This window comes from Orbicella faveolata, unplaced genomic scaffold (genome assembly GCF_042242905.1).
Source record: "Orbicella faveolata isolate gen_17 unplaced genomic scaffold, um_ofav_v1 contig_26, whole genome shotgun sequence".
Taxonomy (NCBI): domain Eukaryota; kingdom Metazoa; phylum Cnidaria; class Anthozoa; order Scleractinia; family Merulinidae; genus Orbicella; species Orbicella faveolata.
In genome coordinates, this window is record NW_028301554.1 from 6,071,000 (window position 1) to 6,093,233 (window position 22,234).

Consider the following 22,234-nt stretch of genomic DNA (forward strand, 5'->3'; position numbering starts at 1 on the left):
GTATCCGGAACATTTAATGACAATGTTATCAGTAGCAGCCTGTATTTTATGGCAAGGTAGTTATTAAGAAGATCTCAGCGTTCCGTTTCGTTCTTTCTGGGTCGGGATTTTGCCATAAGAACCGTTTCCATGGAAACGGTCATAACACGTATATTTTTGGTTTTTTGAAAGCACGTCCCGGTGGTCATATAATAAACTACTTACTAACCTAGCTTGCTCGAGCCGTCCTGGGGAATATTGGCCTTCGCGCGGTCGTTATTGTACGGACCTCGCTTCGCTCTGTCCGTAATGCAATGACCTTGGGCCATTATTCCCCAGTACGGCTTAAGCAAGCTAGGCTAGTAACAGGTTAATATTTTACATTGTTTCTAAGAAAATATCCTCTTAATTACCGTTTTTGTGTGCAAATGTACAAGATGCTCAGACACCGCCCGTTAACTCCCGGAAATCATGCACTTGATCCCGGCATGCATTTACTTAGCTGCTGCATATTAGTGAAGGCAAACCAGGAATGCATGGTTTCCAGTCTGGACTACAGCTCTGAACCGATAAGAAAGGGGATAGCGAGTAAACTGTGTGATGTTAAAAATGATCTCACTTTATTTACAAGAGGCACTAGAACACACGTCAAAAACTATCTGGTGCTAAAATTTAGATTGAATTAAATTTCAAACGCATTAATATAACTATAGAGACAGTAACTACCCTAAAGTCATCATCAGTTCTCGAGGCGCCAGTAGGCGCATAGTCTAAAGTAATACAAAGATATTTGCCTGAGGCAAATTAAATTAAATGGTATTATAAGGAGATCAATATCATTTATCAAGCATTCAAACACAGCTTTCTTAACTGGACTACCTAAACTCAGTGATTGATGCGTTTTGCAAATGAACAGAATCTGCAAACAATCCAATACGCTTCAGCAAAGCACTTTTCCTGCTTAGTTGTGTTTTTGTTTGTTGAGTTCCTGGACATTAGTAAAAGTAAAAAAAAAATGAGTGATGAAAACACAAAGAGAAAACTCATCCCCACGAACAATTTAAAAAATGGAACTTTTAATACGATACCATAAACGACACTTTTTAAAAGTAATGGCGCACTGTTTAAATCGCTAGTCAGAAGTTGTGTCGTGCGCGAGGTGACTCCTGGGTGAAAAACAACTGGAATCAAGGAAACACTTATCGTGAAGGAGAAGGCAAATTCTAGGCTTAGTAAGAAGGAAACTTTAATTTTTCATACATTATAATCGCTCGGTAACAGTGGGTCGCGGGAGGGGTGAGTGGGAAGCATTCTCAACAGGGACAACTTTTCACCATGTAAGTAGACCCTTAACTTGCAACCGACACTGAACCACCAGTCGCTTAGCGGCGATAGTGGGTTAAATCGAAGAGATTTAGGCTTAAAAAACACTCAGAGAAAATTAATTCTCCCTACTCAATTACCGTATAGTTTTGTTAACGTAAGTTCTGAGAATTTAGTGTCACATCAAGACGATTGGTCTATACTCATCACCTGTCTCCCGGACAATGTGTTGATGATCTTTAACTAATGGCTACTCACTTTCTGATCTCTAGCTATTACTTTCCTTTCTAGCTCGTTCATAAGACTTGCCACGGAGTTATTTCTTGAAAAACCTCACTCGTCCATTTGATTTAAAATTGTCTCTATTCGAAGGACATCTCACACGGAGAAAAAGTGGCAACGAATTTAAACAGTGTTTATTTGATGCATGTGAGCGCAATCTTAAATTACAACGCTTAAAAGCCTGGAAACGTAGCTGTTACCATGCGTCTCTGTAAAACAGGAAAATAACCCTTGGCTACACAGACACTCATGATCAGAGTGCGCACTCAGTTGTTAGAGGTTATTGCTGAAAAGTATCAAACAAAAGCGTCTATAAATCACATTGTTTGTCCAGTTGATGATTTACATGGTTAGCATAAACACTCACGCTTCATTGACGAGGGCGAGGCTTCGAGAGAACTACCAACAGATGAAATCGTTGCGCGAGTGTTCTAAATGCAAACGATTTCAAGAACCGTTGCTGACATGTCTAGCAGGATTTGGATCTCGTAACTTATGAAATGCAATGGCAACAGTTTCGTTAACGTTTATTAGCTTGCCCCCCCCCCTCCCTCCGCCAAAAAAGCATTTTGTTTCTAACAAATACTTACCGTTATATCCCAAAGTCAAATGTCACGTTGTCTCCAATCAGCATAAACGGCGCCCAATCGCGAACGTTGTTAAAGCCGTTACCTCTCATCCATTTCATGGCCTGGTGAAGAGATTCACTGGCACTCTCCCCACGAACAAGATGCTCATAGAAACGACACATTAGCTGCTCTGTTGCTTCGTCACTTATGGCCCATAGAGCCACCAAAACGGACCGTGCACCGGATCCTAAAAACGCTCGAGCGATCCCAACGACTCCTTCGGCTCTAATCTGCCCACGTGCACTATGACAGCAGCTAAGTACCACCAGTTTAGCTCGCAGTTGAACTTTTGCAATGTCAGACATCGTCAATAGGTAATCTTCTTCTTCTGGAAGCCTGTTAGGAGGTCCTACTGGAGAAAGGGCAATTTCTCCTCTTTCGGCATTACCATGGGCTGCAAAATGTATCAGACTCACTGAATGTAGCCCGTCAAGTACCGCCTGCTTTGTTGCCTGCCGTCCCAACAAAGGTTGAACACCTAGCAGTCGTCCAATCCTGGCTGCTTCATTTCCTGCACAGGGTAACCTAGAAACCCACCTCTTCGTTCCTTTGTAACGCACGGTACCGACAACTGGATCCCCCACTATCAGAGCACCAGTCTGACTGTGATAGTATACAGAACTGTCCTGAATGAGCTTGAGAGTCGTCAAAGAAGGAACGATGCGGATTCTGAATTTCTCTGATAAATACCTCCCGCCTTCATCTGTTAACGCTGGAAATGGAACTTGGTTTAAGAAGCGATCAGGAACAACAATGAGCTCGGGCTCCTCAAGTAGATCAGCTACCGGACGGATTAACGCTCTGTAGTACAAAGAAACGCTCGATTCGGAGTTTTGACTTTCTTCATCTTCTTCCTCTATAAGTCTCAATGCAGCGAGGTTCTCAACGTCACTTAAAGATCGATCTTCGCAATCTTCCTCGGATAAAATACCAAAGCTCCGAAAGCTTTTTTCGAAGAAATCATGTAACTTGCCAACTGGTCCGGCACCAATTAGTTTCTCATCCACTGTAATTCTTCGGAACTGAATGATTCCTCTGGTCTTGAGAATCCAGAAAGACAGATCTTTATTATAATAAGAAATGTACAGACAAGAGGAGTTACTTTCTCTTTTCATAATATTTTCAATACCAATCCACGATTGCGGATCAGCCGAGATTTGGCTTTTAAGAGAATACTGAGTTGCCATCAAGTCTGCTAATGCTCTAGCCCGAGCCAGCTCTAAAACATAAAGTGCATGGTTCGGATTTCCCGAAAAACAAAGGAATGCACTAAGACTCCGGTAGAGAAAATCGCGATCATCTGAAGACGATACCTTAAAATCGTCGTTGTCCCCTAACAAACTTCGTAAAGTTTCGCTTCTGTTCATACTCAAAAACAGACAGTCAAACGCTTCCTGGATCTTGCACTGGCATAATTTCACCACTGCAATATTACAAAGAAATTTGCACTCGCTGTCTAAGTCTTCAATATCTCGACTAATTGACAATGCCTTTTGAAGATAACCTTCAGCCATGACGTATTCACCGAGACATTGATACAATACTCCTAAGTTTCCGTAATCTGCTGCTTCTCCTTTTTTGTCACCAATTTGTATTCTGATGGCAAGTGCTTTCTCAAGATATTCTTTCGCTTTGTCATATTCACTAAGAGATTGAAACACAGTTCCTAAGTTTCCGTAATCTGCTGCTTCTCCTTCTTTGTCACCAATTTGTATTCTGATGGCAAGTGCTTTCTCAAGATATTCTTTGGCTTTGTGATATTCACCAAGAGATTTAAACACAGTTCCTAAGTTTCCATTTGAAGTGGCCTCTCCCCGTTTGTCACCAATTTGTATTTTGATGGCGAGAGCTTTCTCAAGATATTCTTTCGCTTTGTCATATTCACCAAGAGATTGAAACACAGTTCCTAAGTTTCCGTAATCTGCTGCTTCTCCTTTTTTGTCACCAATTTGTATTCTGATGGCAAGTGCTTTCTCAAGATATTCTTTGGCTTTGTGATATTCACCAAGAGATGAAAACACAGTTCCTAAGTTTCCGTAATCTGCTGCTTCTCCTTCTTTGTCACCAATTTGTTTTCTGATGGCAAGTGCTTTCTCAAGATATTCTTTGGCTTTGTGATATTCACCAAGAGATTGAAACACAGTTCCTAAGTTTCCGTAATCTGCTGCTTCTCCTTCTTTGTCACCAATTTGTATTCTAATGGCAAGTGCTTTCTCAAGATATTCTTTGGCTTTGTGATATTCACCAAGAGATGAAAACACAGTTCCTAAGTTTCCGTTTGAAGTGGCCTCTCCCGGTTTGTCACCAATTTGTATTCTAATGGCAAGAGCTTTCTTAAGATATTCTTTCGCTTTGTGATATTCACCCAGAGATTTAAACACAGTTCCTAAGTTTCCGTAATCTGCTGCTTCTCCTTTTTTGTCACCAATTTGTATTCTAATGGCAAGTGCTTTCTCAAGATATTCTTTGGCTTTGTGATATTCACCAAGAGATGAAAACACAGTTCCTAAGTTTCCGTAATCTGCTGCTTCTCCTTGTTTGTGACCAATTTGTATTCTAATGGCAAGTGCTTTCTCAAGATATTCTTTGGCTTTGTGATATTCACCAAGAGATGAAAACACAGTTCCTAAGTTTCCATAATCTGCTGCTTCTCCTTTTTTGTCACCAATTTGTATTCTAATGGCAAGTGCTTTCTCAAGATATTATTTGGCTTTGTGATATTCACCAAGAGATTTAAACACAGTTCCTAAGTTTCCGTAATCTGCTGCTTCTCCTTCTTTGTAACCAATTTGTATTCTAATGGCAAGTGCTTTCTCAAGATATTCTTTGGCTTTGTGATATTCACCAAGAGATGAAAACACAGTTCCTAAGTTTCCGTAATCTGCTGCTTCTCCTTTTTTGTCACCAATTTGTATTCTGATGGCAAGTGCTTTCTCAAGATATTCTTTGGCTGTGTGATATTCACCAAGAGATTTAAACACAGTTCCTAAGTTTCCGTTTGAAGTGGCCTCTCCCCGTTTGTCACCAATTTGTATTTTGATGGCAAGAGCTTTCTCAAGATATTCTTTGGCTTTGTGATATTCACCAAGAGATGAAAACACAGTTCCTAAGTTTCCGTAATCTGTTGCTTCTCTTTCCTTGTCACCAATTTGTATTCTAATGGCAAGTGCTTTCTCAAGATATTCTTTGGCTTTGTGATATTCACCAAGAGATTTAAACACAGTTCCTAAGTTTCCATAATCTGCTGCTTCTCCTTCTTTGTCACCAATTTGTATTCTAATGGCAAGTGCTTTCTCAAGATATTCTTTGGCTTTGTGATATTCACCAAGAGATTGAAACACAGTTCCTAAGTTTCCGTAATCTGCTGCTTCTCCTTCTTTGTCACCAATTTGTATTCTAATGGCAAGTGCTTTCTCAAGATATTCTTTGGCTTTGTGATATTCACCAAGAGATGAAAACACAGTTCCTAAGTTTCCGTAATCTGCTGCTTCTCCTTTTTTGTCACCAATTTGTATTCTGATGGCAAGTGCTTTCTCAAGATATTCTTTGGCTTTGTGATATTCACCAAGAGATTTAAACACAGTTCCTAAGTTTCCGTTTGAAGTGGCCTCTCCCCGTTTGTCACCAATTTGTATTTTGATGGCAAGAGCTTTCTCAAGATATTCTTTGGCTGTGTGATATTCACCAAGAGATGAAAACACAGTTCCTAAGTTTCCGTAATCTGTTGCTTCTCTTTCCTTGTCACCAATTTGTATTCTAATGGCAAGTGCTTTCTCAAGATATTCTTTGGCTTTGTGATATTCACCAAGAGATTTAAACACAGTTCCTAAGTTTCCATAATTTGCTGCTTCTCCTTCTTTGTCACCAATTTGTATTCTAATGGCAAGTGCTTTCTCAAGATATTCTTTGGCTTTGTAATATTCACCAAGAGATTTAAACACAGTTCCTAAGTTTCCATAATCTGCTGCTTCTCCTTCTTTGTCACCAATTAGTATTCTGATGGCAAGTGCTTTCTCAAGATATTCTTTGGCTTTGTCATATTTACAAAGAGATAAGAAGAGAGTTCCCAAGTTTCCGTACGAAGTGGCTTCTCCCTTTTTGTCACCCATTTCCTTCATGATTTTTATGGCTTTCTCATAAAGTTCCTTTGCTTCTTTGTATCTATATTGCTGTTCACATATTTTAGCCATTGCTATTGTTAGATTCCTTTCCTCGTCTTTTTTACTACACTTGCGGTAAATTTCAAGAAGTTCCCTGCCGTAGATTAAGGCTTTTGTATAATCAGGGATATGACAATACGCAATGAAAAAAGTTTGATAAATGCTAATGTTGATTAAATTGAAAAGTTTTCCCGGTTTTAGTACTTCGTTATTTAGGCAGATCAAACATTCTTGGCAGACCTCAATGGCCTTTAGACCACGATCAGTGTTGAGAAGGAAAGTAGCAACAACCAAGCCAATAGAGATGGCTTGTAAAATGTCTGTTATGATGCCCATGGCGTCCCTTTCTATAGGCCCTGTCAAGCGTATAACAGGAATCAAGATTTGTAGCTATTTCGAGTAATAATATATTTTTGTACGTCTTTCTACCTGGTTGTCTAAGTGGGTAATGGCGAATTCAAAGCTGGGGGTAGTCCTGTTATGGACTTGCATTTTGTCATAGGGGAGCAGAAATAGTCCCAATCTAAAGAAAAGAAAACTGACGAAGATAAGAGGCCGTTGGTTGAATGCAGTTAGTTGTCTTGGCGTGTGTGAAAACCGTCGTGTTGATCATTTCAGGGCAATGCGTTTTTTTCTTAGAGTTGCATTTGCCTTTTTGTTTTTCTTTTTTCTTTTCCAGCAAAAATCACCGTTAAAGTTCAGGCTGCTTACTAGTCTTTTTTTTAGCTAAGTATTGCTGTGACTTTTTATCGATCCCAAAATTATTTTATCAGTGTTGGGTCCTTCAAAATCTCTACTCTGGCCTATTAATAAAAATGTGGCCGAGCAGATTGCGTCCGATCAGTAAAAGAAAATCACACTGAACATAGCCGAGCTCAGTCACATTCATATTTTTTTAAAATATATAATAAAACTATGTATCTGGTGTACTACTGCTAATTCCAGTTCTGGCTACTCTACTCAAATGATGGTGATACTTTAACTGTTTAATGTTTCCCGTTTTCTCCAATCGTTGAGCTCGCGAAAGTCCCCCTCTTTTTCCTCGAAAGTGCAGAGCGACTGTGAACAGTTAACGTCATGATTTCAGTCCAATATGAATAACAAAGCTAAATCTGATTTGCACTCACCACTTTTGCTGAGTCACTAGAATGGAACAAAAACCAATATGCGCCGACAACGATAATATTTCCTGTAAAAATTGTCAAGAGGGAAAAGTTAAGCAGATTTTTACTCCAAAACAGTACCTCCAAACAAGAATTCGTTTGATTTATTTCTTCGCGTGAATTACAGCACTCAAAAACTGAAGAAAATCGGTCACGCGATTCATGAAAAATCTCTTTCAGTGTAAATTGAAACTATTAAACATCGCTTTCAAATACACGTTATATGTGTATGAAACGGTATCAATCACGAACAGCTTAAAGTTTACAAACTTACCGTGTTCAGTCTCTCGATCCTCGGACGAAATTAAATCAAAGGTGATCGAGACTGAAGAACAAAAAGAAATGCAAATTAAATAGTGGAATTAATTACTGTTGGCAAACTGCAATGCCTTTTAAAGCATATTGCGTTGTTGACTATAGTTAATAGACTGAAATGATTATTAAGCCCGACAAAGTTCTTTGTTGTATGTTTTTGTTTTCATTTCGGTCTTGACCATGCTTTAAACACAATAGGTAATTATTTCTGTTTCACAGACTATATAACTCAACTGAAAAGTTTCGGTTACGTGGTTTATGCCTATTACATATAATCTCAAAACGAAAGACTGTTTACTGTGTGGACCTTCCAACATAAATCGTGGCATCTTTGTTTGCTCTTTTGAAGTTTGTAAAGTTTTAACAGTATATGCCCTTCCACTTACTATGAGTTGATTAATGAATAAAGTTTACATTCCTCGCCTTCCTTTCATAGAAACTAATTGACTTGCTCACAAGACAAATACGACAACTAAAGACGAATGGCTTTTGCCATCGTTCTGTTGTAATTCTTCATATTTGTTATATGCGAGTGCTCATTCCATAAGTTACTTTGCACGATCTCATTGAGTTCCTTCTGCCGCCGTCTCATGGTAACAATATCAATTGAGAGAACTAAAAACTTTCTCTTTCTCACAGCAAACAATTGAGTTTGGGATTTATTATCACTGCATGATTGGCTGAAGGTCGTGGCTATCATAATTGAGCTCTATATTATTCTAACTGGTTAAGACACCAGACGATGCAAAGTGAAACTACGAAAACCACTTGATGGGTTCTCGATATCTCGAGGAAACACTGATTATCCTAATACGTCATGCATGGAAGATCTATTTCGAAGTTTCTGGAGTGTCAAAATGTAAACTTGGCAGGATATGAGAGATAAGCTGAAAATCATGGCGGGATGTGGAATGCGAGATGTAGGATTTAGGATAAAAATATCTTGGCCTGAGCAGCATGTGCTCATTTCAACCAGGAAATGCGGGATAAATTTGATATTGAGTAGCGGGATGTAGGATAGAAAACAGCAACTCACAGTTACTCAATGCTTGGAGAAATAAATTTACCTTTCGAAAGTGTTTGGAAACACTAATGAGTTTGTAAAACAGTTTTCCAATCGCGTTTCGGTCACACCAGCGTCATTAACTGTAACTGGTTCAAATTAGTCTTCAATAACATGACGTTAAAGTTAAAAGTAGTTCTTGATTACCGTCGATGCTACTGTAACAAATTCTCTCAGGTTGTTTCTTTGCATTCAAAAATTAGATCGACTGCAAACAGTTTACTTAATGATTTCAGTCCACTATGGATAACAAAGCTATTAAAATAGTGATTTATACTCACTGGTTTTGGTGAGTCGACCACAATGAAACCAAAATGACTACGCGTCAACAACAGGACCTTTTCCTCTGACACGTAGAAGAGGGGGAAAAGTTTAGCAAATTATTTCTGCGCAAACGAAGCTTCCAAACAATTATTCGCGTGACGTAGTGTTCGCGTGACTCACTAATAACTCTTACAAGAAAAAGAAAAGCAGCCACGCGATTCATGCAAACCTCTCCCAGTGTAAATTTAAAGTGTTAAAAATCAGCTGTACTTATTATATGCGCACTCAACGCTATCAGTCATGCACAGACAGCTTACAGTTTATAAACTTACCGTGTTCAGTTTCTCGGTCTTCTGATGAAAGTGAAACAAGAGTGATAGAAACTGAAACAACACTGGGGGGTTTTCCTGCAAGACAATAAGAGGTCCAATAGGAAATCAAAACAATTTAAAATTGAAATATGTTTTAAACGTCGAGCAAAACAATTAAATAAAAACATTCGAAAGTATGTTACATTTTGTGTTTCCTATGTGCATTCTTTGTCAAATACTGACCGTTAAGTCTAATAGCTTTCAAAGTACATTGAGTGTTTGACCATATCTAATAATCAGGTTATCAAGCTAGACAAATTTCTTTGTTGTCTGTTGTTCTTCGCTCTTTGGTTTAACCGTGCATAAAACACTATAGGTGTTAACTCAGTTCTGACTTATTGGTTAACCAACTTAAATGTTTCGCTTAAGTAATTTTAAATGAACTGTTCATGATCGCAAAGCGAGAGATTTTTCACAGTCCTAGACCATCCAGCATAAATCGCATGGATCTTTCGTGAAAGCTGCTTTTGCCATCGATCTGTTGTAAAATATGGAAGACCGTGAATTAACTTTTCGTCAGTTTGCACTTTATAATATACTTTGTGCGATTTGGGCGAATTCATACTTTCGTTTTCCCATGGTAACAGACATCAGATCTGACAGAGCCAAAAACTTTGTTATCTACTAGAAAGCGGTAGAGCTTGCAGTTATTCCCCTCTTTATGATTGTCGGAACATGGTCGCTATCGTAATCGAGCTATATATTATCCTAACTGGTTAAGATAGAAACCAGACAATGCAAAGTTAGCACTGAAGAGCTGTACTAACCACGGCGAAACTTAGCCTTTCAAAGTGAAACTACGAAAACCGCTTGAGGGAGTTCTAGATATTTCGATGAAACATTGATTATCATACTACATCATGCATGGACGGATGTATGTCGAAGGTTTTAGAGTGTCAAAACACAAGCTTTGCGGGAGGCGAGAAAAGCTGAAAATAAGCAGACGGGATGTGGCCTGAGCAGCAGGTGATCATTTCAACCAGGAAATTCGAGATAAATTTGATATGTAGGGACTGTGAATGACAAAGCTGAACTTTTCTTGCGTTCGCAGGACGCAGTTCATAATCTTGGGTATACTGTGGTTTCAAGGTGACCTATTTAGACATTTTTTCTTCGAACTTCTGCATTTTCTGCGCCATTTTGAATGACGTCACAAGCCATATGCGCAAAGACTATCACACACCTCAAGGTTTTCGTTGTGGTGTGAGCAAGTCTGAGCATCTAAAGACTACCTCGTGGTTTATAGTTTATTTTGTATGTTCATGAACACGACTTTGAATCGCCGTGGGTTTGGGATGTTTACCGTGGGAACAGCTGTGTTTCATTGGCTGTAGTTTGATGTGGTTAGTGCAGGTTGCACAGGGGCTGGTACGCTTTCGCGAGCTAAAATTTATCGGCCTGAATGTTCGGCGCGGGTTGCCCAATAGAGCGAAGGGAGTCATTGTAATTTCGCTAGCCAACATTTATATGGGCTTGAACTGATTGATGTAGGAAGCATTTCAAAGTTAAGCATATTGTCAGGGATTATCAGAAACTAAAAACGACTGTATTGCACTTGCATTGTACTTGAATTGTTAGAAATACACTTGAATAGGGTTAACAGACACCCTGTTGTTGCTTTTTCAAAACCAAAAGTTAGTATACGAACAATACCGGTCAAGAATCGGCTTTTATAACCATTTCGTGAATGCACAGGAAGTCTTATCACATTTTAAGGATCAGTTATGAAATATGATGTGCGTGGCCTCAATTACGGACGACGATGTCGTATTGTGGAGAATTTGCGACAATTCTCTGAGCCAAGACGTTAATTCTCATGCCAAAATTGAAACATGTTACCCAATAAAAAGTGTGCAATTAAGGTGATGCTTTGGTTGACACAAATGATGTGCTGCAAAGTGTATATAGGGTAAACGACTGATGTGGAGGAAAATCTAGACCCTACAATTTTTGATGTCATTGATTCGACCGTCATTTTCTGGGAATTAGAGCATGCACGAAACGATACAACGTGACGTAACAGTGGCGCTAACGGTCTAACGTAAGTAGACTAGCTATTATCTAAACATACCAACAAATATACCCCATGTTGCGGGCGCAAACGGGGACGTGGTAGGGATCGGGAGGCAAAAAAAAGAAAAACCCGTGAAAGAAAGGGAAGAGCACCCTATCCCGATGAAGACGCTCGTTTCCAAGAAGCATCCCAGTTTAATTTCCTCAACCCGTAAAATTCAAAAAAAAAAGAAAAAAAGGACGTTACGCACACACAAGTACGCAGTGCGGAGCTTTTTTTTCCTTGGACGCGATAATCGCTCCTTCGAATGTTTACGATAAACCAGTTCGCGATTGCAAATGTTTGCTTACATTTGTGCTTAAAGCTTAAAATAATGTACGTTAAAAAAACACTTTTACAAATTAGCTTTGACGCTGAAACCGATTACCAGTTAATGTGAAAATCTTTAGCGCGAAATTAGAAGACTTATGTAAATATTTTTGTGAGTCAACGGAAACAGGCGCCGTCACGCAACGTATCAACAAATCGTATTTTATACGGCGGACCTCAAAATAAAAATATATCTGTCTGTAAAACCTCGATTGCTGATGAAAAATGTTGACTTCAGTAATAGCCAGAGGTTGAAAGTCAGCAAGTGAAGTCATTTAAAGTATATATATTAGTGACGGCGTCGAACGCATTTATAATCTTTGATTACTACCGACTACCTTACTCACTAGTTTTGGTGAGTCAACAGAGTGAACCCAAAACTAACACGTCAGCAACAGGACCTGCTCCTCTGAAAATAAGCAAAAGGGAGATATTTTAGCGAATTATTACTGCACAAAACGTGCTCCCACGCAGTCATTCGTGCTACTTAATAATTCGCGTGACTCACTATTGGCTATTCACTATTAGTCTCTTCCAGTGTAAACTCTAGATCTTGGGTATGTGCACGCTACTAGTCGCAAATAGCTTACAGTTTATAAACTTACCGTGTTCAGTTTGTCACTCTTCTGATAAAGGCGGAACCTAAAGTAATAGAAACTGAAACAACACTGAGGGAGTTTCCCTGCAAGACAATAGGAGGCCAAAACAAATTAAAATTGAAATAAGTTTCAAACGTTCGGCAAAACAATCAAATCAAACATTCGAAAGCAAGTTACATTTTTTCTATTTCCATTCCTTGCTAAACAATGACGGATAGTCGAATAGTTTTTAGAGCATATTGGGTCTTTGACCATGGCTAATAATCAGCGAAATGGTTATCAAGCTAGACAAAGTTCTTTGTTGTTCGCTCTTTGGCTCAACTGTGCATAAAACACAATAGGTTTTAAACTCAGTTCTGTCTTATAGATTAACGATGCTTTGCTATGTAAAGGCAAACGATGCAGCTTGCAATTAATCATCACTTTATGACTGTCTAAATGTCGTGGCCATCATAATCGAGCTATACATTAATCTAACTGGTTAAGATAAAAACCAGACGATACAAAGTTAACTAGAGCTGTACTTACCAAGGCGGAACTTGCTTTGGAAAGTGACACTACGAAAATCGCTTGAGGGGTTCTAGACATTTCAAGGAAACACGGATCATCATAATACGTCATGCATGGAAGATGTATTTTTAAAGTTTCTGGAGTTTGAAAATATAACCTTGGCGGGATGCGGGAAAAGCTGAAAATCCAGGCAGGATGCGGGATGTGGGATTCGGGATGAAAATATCTCGGCCTGAGAAGCATGTTCTCATTTCAACCAGGAAATGCGGGATAAATTTGATATTGAGGGACGGGATGTGGGGTGAAAAACAGCAATTCACGGTTACTTAGTGACTGAAGAAATACATTTACATTTTTGTCCTATCTGCATGCTTTGTTAAATAGACAGTAAAGTCTAATAGCTTTCAAAGTATACTGGGTTTTTAATAATCAGTGACCTAATTATCAAGCTAAACAAAGTTCTTTGTTGTATGTTGCTCGTTCTTCGGCTTAACCATGCATAAAACACAATAAGCCAATGTTAACTCCGTTCTGTCTTATTGATTAACCAATAGAAATGTTATGCTTGTGTAATTAACGCACTGTGTATGATCGAAAAACGAAAGATTGTTCACAGTCCTGGACCTTTCAGTATAAATCTTGGCATCTTTGTTTGCTCTTTTGAAGTTTCTCGGGCTTAAAAACCACTCCAGTTTAGTATTAAACTCTGTGTTGGCTGATTTATAAAATTTACATTCTGAAGTTTATATGAAATAATTCATATATGAACTGCGGTTGTAGATGAAAGTGAAGAATGATCATCGCAGTAAATTTTCCAATTTAAGCAATTGGAAAGAAGAAGCCTGAAAAAATCAGGGCTTCAACGGGATTCGAACCCGTGACCTCCGCGATACCGGTGCGATGCTCTACCAACTGAGCTATGAAGCCACACATTGCAAGCGAGGTCAATTTATTGAGTTCATATCTTTCCGTGAGTAGTTTCATATAAATTTCACATCATTTCACTACTCACGGGAAGATATGAACTCAATAAATTGACCTCGCTTGCAATGTGTGGCTTCATAGCTCAGTTGGTAGAGCATCGCACCGGTATCGCGGAGGTCACGGGTTCGAATCCCGTTGAAGCCCTGATTTTTTCAGGCTTCTTCTTTCCAATTGCTTAAATTGGAAAATTTACTGCGATGATCATTCTTCACTTTCAAAATTTACATTCCACGCTGGTTCCTGTCACAGACAGAATGACTTGCTCTGAAGAGAGATAAGAAAACTGATGAAAGCTACTTTTGACATCATTCTGTTGCAAAATATGGAAGATCGTGAATTAACTTTTCGTCAGTTTTCACTCTATAAAGTACTAAAGCACTTTGTACGATTTGATCGATTTCAAACTCTCGTTTTCCCATGGTAACAAACATTAGAAATAACAGAGCCAAAAGCTTTGTTGTTTACTAGCAAGCGACGGAGCTTGAAATTGATCATCATTTTATGATTGTCTGAATGTCATGGCTATTATAGTCGAGCTATATATTATTCTAACTGGTTAAGATAGAAACCAGACGATGCAAAGTTAGCTTGAGCTGTACTTACCACGGCGGAACTTGCTTTGGAAAGTGAAACTACGAAAACCGCTTGAAGGGTTCTCGATCAGTTTCGAGAAAACACTGATTATCATAACTCGTCATGCATGGAAGATTCATTTCGACGCGGAATGTCAACATATTAGGTTGTTGGGAGGCGAGATAAGTCAGGCGGGATGCGGAATGCGGGATTCAGGATAAAATATCCTGTCCTGGCCTGAGAAGACATGATGTGCTCATTTTAACCAGAAAATGTGGGATAAATGTGATATTAGGGACCTTAGTCATATACGACGGCGACGGCGAGGACGACGCCTGGTAAAAAAAAAAATGTGTTTCTATTTTACTTTGGAATTAATTTTTTCGTTTATTTATTAGATATATTTTTTTTCTTCTTATTATTATTTTTAAAGTTTATTGTAGATTTTTAATACTTGCATAGTTTTAGGTTATTTATTGTTGTAATGCGCTTTTGATCACCTGGTATGTTAAAAAGCGCACTATAAATCAATAAATTATTATTATTAAATTATTATTATCTATCCAGTGTGTCTGTCGGTATTAAAACTTGCCCCTACTGAATATGCTACAAATGCGTTCAGTCCCAAATAGAAATACGAAAAAATTAGCCGTTGTGGTTCGCGTTCTCCAGACAACGCAGAATTTGGTCATTTCACGATGTTGATTTGCAGAGGACGGCAAAGAAATGTATCAAGAATTGTAACGCGCGAGCACAGCCATTCAGCCAGGTTTGCTGATTAAACCTTTTGTTTGGTGACGTTCTCGTTGCCGTTGCCGTCGTGTTTTGCGTAAGATCCCTATTGAGGGACGGGATGCATGATGAATACCAGCAAATCACTCTGAACACATAAATATAACTGAACACATTAATATACCTTAATTGTAATCTCTGATGAGACACGAAGGACGCGTTTTCGACTTCTCAATCGCGCTTCATCTATGGTCACAACAGCGTCATACAGTAAATATGATTAGAAACTGGGTCCGATTGTTAACATAAAGTTTCCAAAGCAGGATCAAAATTTTGGACTGAGTTCTTTCTTCGTGTTGAAAAAGTAGATCGAATGAAAACAGTTTACTAGATGATTATAAGCCTACTATGAATAACAAAGCTATACTCGTTTTATATTCACTAGTTTTGGTGAGTCAAAAGAGTGAAACCAAAACTAACACGCGTCAGTAACAGGACCTTTTCCTCTGAAAACTAGAGGCTCTAGGAGCGTTTACTCGGGCTTCGTACCACAGTATCAAATTGTACTTTACGAAAACGCGTAATTGACACAATAAAAGCAAATTAAAGAATCAGGATATTTTAGCACAAGAGTTCCGCTTAGATATCTACTATTCAAGTTAATTCGTTGAGTATCCTCCTCATCCTATCGCAAGTTGTGAGTTTAAACCATTTTGGTTCAAGAATGAAGTACAACTGCCTTCGCATTGATGGAGAAGTTGTTTGCATAGAATTTTCGAGGTCTTTTTACAACTTATGGTTATTACTTTGTACATGCTGGCAGAAATTGTCCGAAGTTTGTTTGCTGGTCGTGGCGATCCGTGTAAATTGTGTAGCTGAACTGACATCTTTGCCGTGTTTCGATCTTAAACCCTTTTCAAGAGTCATATCTCCTTTGGAGAACGAATAATCTTTTCGAGAGAGCCAAAATGAATCATGACAAGCTCCTTCGCGAAAACAACAGTCCTGTGACTAAGCTCAAGTTACATTGCACATAATTTGCATAAACTTTCAAGTTGTGTATTTTGCGGATAACTTCCAAGAATTTGCGACCCTTAACGCAGTTTATGAAGAAATATTCAAGCTACATATCTTTCTTAAATCAAGGCAGGAGTATTTTTAAAAAGGACTCTCATTTATAAGGGAAGATGCGGCATTTTGTTTTGCTATTTATTTTAGTTTCATGCTTGTCTAGTTCATGTCGTCTAGTTCTCGCAACATGATTTTCTTTTGCAGTCAGACAGTTTTCTAAAAGAATGGATGTTACTAAAACTGGTAACGGGGAACGAGAGTCTGGGAACGAGTGTACAGCGGTAACCCGCGTGAAACCTCGACATGGCGGACAAACGAAAAGAAAAGGGAACAATTTGGGGAAATGTGAGTAAGTGTTACGGTTGTTAACGTGAGTTTCTACCGGCTGTGCCACCAGATCATGGCCCAGTACATGCTTGCTAGAGCAGAGTCCGATTGGTACTGGGATAAACAAAGCATGAAATGGCGCCTGGGGTGAAAATCGAATCGGTATTATCCTGTATTATCACAAGCTACGTCCGCCAATCAGTCAGGCCACAGTCTTTCTTACATAGAATTTCAAGCCTTCATAGTCTACTCATATCTTCTCACTTTGTGCGCAAGCTGTCATATCAATATTTAAAAATAGCAACACGCAGTATGATATCGAGGACAAGTGACATAACACACGAGCATCATTGATTGTGGCTCGTCCGCTGTCTTCGCATTCGGAAGCTAGAAAGGCGGCCTTTCCGAGATCGGCAAGTCAGCTGGCAAATCAGGTGAGCAGCAGATAAATAACCTGTGGCCTGGCCGCTTTGTTAAAGACAAAATATATGAAGAAACGAGCAAGGAATATTCCACAATAATGCTAACGTTGGTGACAGATGATCGCGGAAAAGCGACTGCATGACACTCGGTATGTTTTTAGATGACATGTTGTCACGTATCAGACGGAAAACAGTCTTTATTCTCTGTCTGCGTTTTGTACCCAGTCTGCAGTCTGCATTTTGTACCTAGTCTGCATTTTGTACCCGGTCTGCAGTCTGCATTTTGTACTGACCGATTGGGGTAGCATGTGATAATACCGATTCGATTTTCTCCCCAGGCGCTATTTCATGCTTTGTTTTACTCAGTACCATTTTGGACTTTGAGGCACAGCCGGTAGAAAGTAAAGTTTACAACCGTAACACTTCCTTACATTTCCCCAAAGTGTTCCCTTTTCTTTTCCTTTGTCCGCCATGTTGAATTCTTAGGGTTTAGGCGGGTTACCGCTGTACACTCGTTCCCAAACTCCCGTTCCCCGTTCCCCGTTCCCCGTTCCCCGTTACCAGTTTTAGTAACATCGTAAAAGAGTTGGCGATTGCTGAGACTGCTAAATATATTTGAACTACTAGTGAAATAACTGGCTAAACTATCGTCAATGCAGATTTTCGTTAGGACTTGGCAAGAACATTGGTTCGTCAATAATCCCAAACAATTCCCCGCACAATCGAAGGTTTAATTCTCCCGCACAGTGTGCCTCCAAATTAGCACGTTATTTTTTTTTTCCTGCACCCTAATAGAAAGCCAACTAACTTGGAGGTAGGATATTTTATTCAGTTACCGAAAGTCTTATCTTTACAACTTTGCAGATCGACATATTTTACGCGGTGAAAGAAACAAGTCGGCATGTTTTTAATGAACTACGAGTCCAAAAACGTTTTCGTATTTAGCTCGTTTTATTGCAATATGATTTGTTTTACTGCAATGTTCTAAATAATAACAGCAGTAGCCACACGCCATCATTGACTGCCTGTTTTTTGCCAGTGTTTTCGTAGACTGAACTCATACCGCAATCGGCTCAGTTGTTATCTCACGAGAACGTTTCGAGCGTGAACTTTGCTTACCTGGCTGGCTTTCAAGCAATATAATTCGTGGACCGACCCTTTCTGAAAACGATCGACATCTTTGTATGTGAGATGAAAGTATAAGGCGCGATTCTTGCCAAAACTTTCTTCCCAAAACACCGCATTCTGTCACGAAGAGCGAGCAATGTCGGGTTTCTCGTCCCCAGTTTTTATGGTCTACGCATGGAACGCCTGAGACCATGACCCCCCTTTTGGCGACCAAAACGCTAGCATTTTAAGACTCGGGCTCTCCTACGGAAGCCCAGGCAATAAGCAAAAGGGAAGAAGTTAAGCGAATTATTACTGCACAGAACGGTGCTTCGAAGCAATCATTCGTGTTACTTTTAATAATAATCCGCGTGACTCACTATTGGCACTTACAGCAGGAAGAAAATCAGTCACGCGATTCACGAAGTCTCTTCTAGTGTAAACTCTCGATCTCGTGTATAAGCATGCTATTAGTCACAAATAGCTTGCAGTTTATAAACTTACCGTGTATAGTTTTTCAGTCTTCTTATAAAGTGGAACCCAGAGTGGTAAAAACTGAAACAGCTCTTAGGGAGCTTCCTTGCAAGACAATAGGAGGTCCAATAGGAATTCTAAACAAATCAAAATTGAAACAAGTTTCAAACATTGTGCAAAACAATCAAATAAAATCATTCGAAAGTAGGTTACATTTTTTCCATTCCCATTCTTTGTTAAACAGTGACGGTAAAGTCCAATAGATTTCAAAATATATTGGGTTTTTGAACATAGCTAATAATCAGTGAAATGGTTATCAAGCTAGACAAAGTTCTTTGTTGCATATTGTTGTTCGCTCTTTGGCTTAACCGTGCATAAAACACAGTAGGTGTTAACTCAGTTCTGATTTATAGATTTACCAACAGAAACGTTTCGGTTATGTAACTAATGCATAGTGCATGATCGCAAAGCGATCTTGGACCTTTCAACAAAAATCTTGGCATCTTTGTTTGCTATTTTGAAGTTTCTCGGGCTAAAGAACCGCTCCAGTCTACTATTTAAGTATTTGTTGGCTGATAAATACAATTTACATTCCAAGCCTTCCTATCATAGACAGACTGACTTGCTCTAAAGAGAAATAAAGCAACTAATGAAAGCTACTTTTGTCATCGTTCTGTTGTAAAAGATGGAAGACCGTGAATTAAGTTTTCCTCAGTTTTCGCTTTATAATGCACTTTGCGCGATTTGGTCGATTTCAAACTCTCGTTTTCTCATGGTAACAGACATTAGAACTGACAGAGCAAAAAACTTTGTTATGTAACAGCAAACGATGGAGCTTGTAATTGATCATCACTTTGAGATTTTACGAATGCCCTGGCTATCAGAATCCAGCTATATATTATTCTAACTGATCGATAGAAGCCAGAGGATGCAAAGTTAATTAGAGTTGTACTTAACACGGCCGACAGAACTTGCTTTGAAAGTGAAACTGCGAAAAACCGATTGAGGGGTTCTAAATATTTCGAGAAAACACTGATTATCATACTACGTCATGCATGGAAGCTTTACTTCGAAGTTTTTGAAGTATCATAACTTAAGTTTGGTGGGAAGCGAGATAAACTGAAAATCAAGGCGGGATGTGCAATGCGGAATGCGGGGTGCGACATTCAGGATAACATATCTTGGCTTGAGCAGCATGTGTTCATTTCAACCAGGGAATGCGGGATAAATTTGATATTAGGGGACGGGATGTGAGATGAAAAACAGAAATTCACGTTACACAGTGACTAAGGAAATTAATTTATCTTTCGGGAATGTTTGGAAACACTAATGAGTTAAAGAGTAGGGGTTTATAAAACATGCCAATCGCATCATATATTAACACCGATTCAAATCAGTCTTTAACTACATGGCGTCAGAGTTGAAAGTAGCTGGTGATTACAGTCGACATTACGGCTACAAAATCTGCCAGTTTTTTCTTTTTGTTCAAAAAGTAGATCAACTGTGAACAGTTTACTTAATGATTTCAGTCTACTATGAATAACAAAGCTATAAAAAATATTGATTTATACTCACTGGTTTTGGTGGGTCGACCACAATGAAACCAAAAATGAATACGCGTCAATAACAGGACCTTCTCGTCTGAAAAGTAAAAGAGAAGGAAAAGTTAAGCCAATTATTGCTGGGCAAACGATGCTTCCAAACAGTTATTCGCGTGACTTTATTTTTCGCGTGACTCAATAACAACTCTTACAACAAGAAGAATAACAGTCACGCAATTCATGCAAACCTCTCCCAGTGTAAATTTAAAGTATTAAGAAATCGGCTATGCTTGTTAAATGCGAAGACAACGCTTTCAGTCATGCACAGACAGTTTACAGTTTATAAACTTACCGTGTCTAGTTTCTCAGTCTTCTGACGAAAATGAAACCAAAATTGATAGAAACTGAAACAACACTGGGTGTTTTCCCTGCAGGACAATAGGAGGTCCAATAGAAAGTTAAAACAATTTGAAATTGACATATTTTTCAAACGTTCTGCAAAATAATCAAATAAAAAAAAAAAAATTGAAAGCAAATTGTATCTTTTTAGTCCCCATTTTTCGTTATAGCTTTCAAAGCAGATTGGGTTTTTGACCATAACTAATAATCAGTGAAATATTTATCAAGGTACTGAGACTAAGTTCTTTCTCGTATGTTGTTCGTTCTTTGTATTAACCATGGATAAAACACAATAGGTGTTAAGTCAGTTTTGTCTTATAAATTAACCAACAGAAACGTTTCGGTTATCTAATTAATACACTATTGAAGGATTGTTCACAGTCCTGGACCTTTCAACATAAATCTTGGCATCATTGTTTGCTCTTTTGAAGTTTCTCAGGCTTAGAAACCACTCCAGTTTACTATTAATTTAACTCCGTGTGGGCTGATTAATAGAATTTACATTCCACGCCGGTTCCTGTCATAGACAGACTGACTTGCTCTGAAGAGAAATAAGACAACTAATGAAAGCTACTTTTGCCATCGTTTTTTTGTAAAATATGGAAGGCCTTGAATTAACTTTTCGTCAGTAATTACTTTATAATGTACTTTGTACGATTTGATTGATTTCAAACTCCTTTTTTCGGTGGCAACAGACATCAGAACTGACAGAGCCACAAACTTTTTTGTTTACAAGCAAACAATGGAGTTTGCAATTGATCATCACTTTATGATTGCTTGAATTTCGTGGCTATCATAATAAAGCTTATAATAGTATTCCAACTGGTTAAGATAGAAACTAGACGATGCAAAGTTAGCTAGAATTGTGCTTACCACGTCGGAACTTGCTTTGGAAAGTAAAACTACGAAACCCGCTCGAGGCGTTCTAGAAATTTCGAGAAAACACTGATTATCATAGTACGCTAAGCATGGAAGATGTATTTTGAAGTTTCTGGAGTGTCAAAACGTAAGCTTGACAGGATGCGAGATAAGCTGAAAATCCTGGCGGGATGTGGAAAGTGGGATGCGGGATGCGGGATGAGAGCAGCACGTGTTGAGTTCAACCAGGAAATGCGGGATAAATTTGGACCTGATGGACGGGATGCGGGATGAAATAAAAGTTACGGCTACAAAGTGACTGGAGGAATTAATTTACCTTTTGTGAGTGCTTCGAGACACTAATGAGTTGAAAAGGAAGAGTTTTTTAAACAGATTGCCAATCGTGTTTCGCTCACACGAACGTCGCTACTTATAACTGGATTTGATTAGTCTTTAAATACATGACTCAGAGTTAAAAGTAGTTAATGATTAGCTTCGACGTTGCCGTCACTAATTCTCTCAGGTTCTGACTTTGCATTGAAAAATGAAATTGACTGTGAACAGTTTACATCACTATTTCAGTCTCCTATGAATATGTTATAACTAAGCTAAAATCATTATTTATACTCACTAGCTTTGGTGAGTCACCAGAGTGAAACCAAAACCAATACGCGTCAATAACGGGACCTTTCCCCCTGAAAAGTA

The 22,234-nt window shown here is 38.8% G+C and overlaps 1 protein-coding gene across 2 annotated transcripts; it reads right to left on the minus strand.

The window, feature by feature from the left end:
- Positions 1 to 1,696: 1,696 nt before the first annotated feature.
- On the minus strand, positions 1,697 to 20,358 carry LOC149107819 (tetratricopeptide repeat protein 28-like). Of its 2 annotated transcripts, XM_089295923.1 has the most exons (9): positions 20,307 to 20,358; positions 18,762 to 18,868; positions 13,060 to 13,111; positions 12,538 to 12,614; positions 12,280 to 12,341; positions 9,511 to 9,585; positions 7,811 to 7,861; positions 7,501 to 7,562; positions 4,402 to 6,729 (listed from the first exon to the last, which is right to left on the minus strand). In XM_089295923.1, the coding sequence occupies exon 9, from the start codon at positions 6,707 to 6,709 to the stop codon at positions 4,916 to 4,918; it is 1,794 nt and encodes a 597-aa protein (XP_089152049.1). In that variant the 5' UTR covers positions 6,710 to 6,729; positions 7,501 to 7,562; positions 7,811 to 7,861; positions 9,511 to 9,585; positions 12,280 to 12,341; positions 12,538 to 12,614; positions 13,060 to 13,111; positions 18,762 to 18,868; positions 20,307 to 20,358; the 3' UTR covers positions 4,402 to 4,915. The 2 variants fall into 2 exon arrangements, with proteins under 2 accessions (XP_089152048.1, XP_089152049.1); XM_089295922.1 differs by lacking the exons at positions 7,501 to 7,562; positions 7,811 to 7,861; positions 9,511 to 9,585; ... (3 more) ...; positions 18,762 to 18,868; positions 20,307 to 20,358 and adding exons at positions 1,697 to 1,870; positions 9,196 to 9,244 and having other exon boundaries at positions 2,175 to 6,729.
- Positions 20,359 to 22,234: the final 1,876 nt, after the last annotated feature.

Excerpts from the sequence above, each read along its gene's own strand:
- LOC149107819 (XM_089295923.1), bottom strand. The coding sequence starts at position 6,709 with ATGGGCATCATAACAGACATTTTACAAGCCATCTCTATTGGCTTGGTT.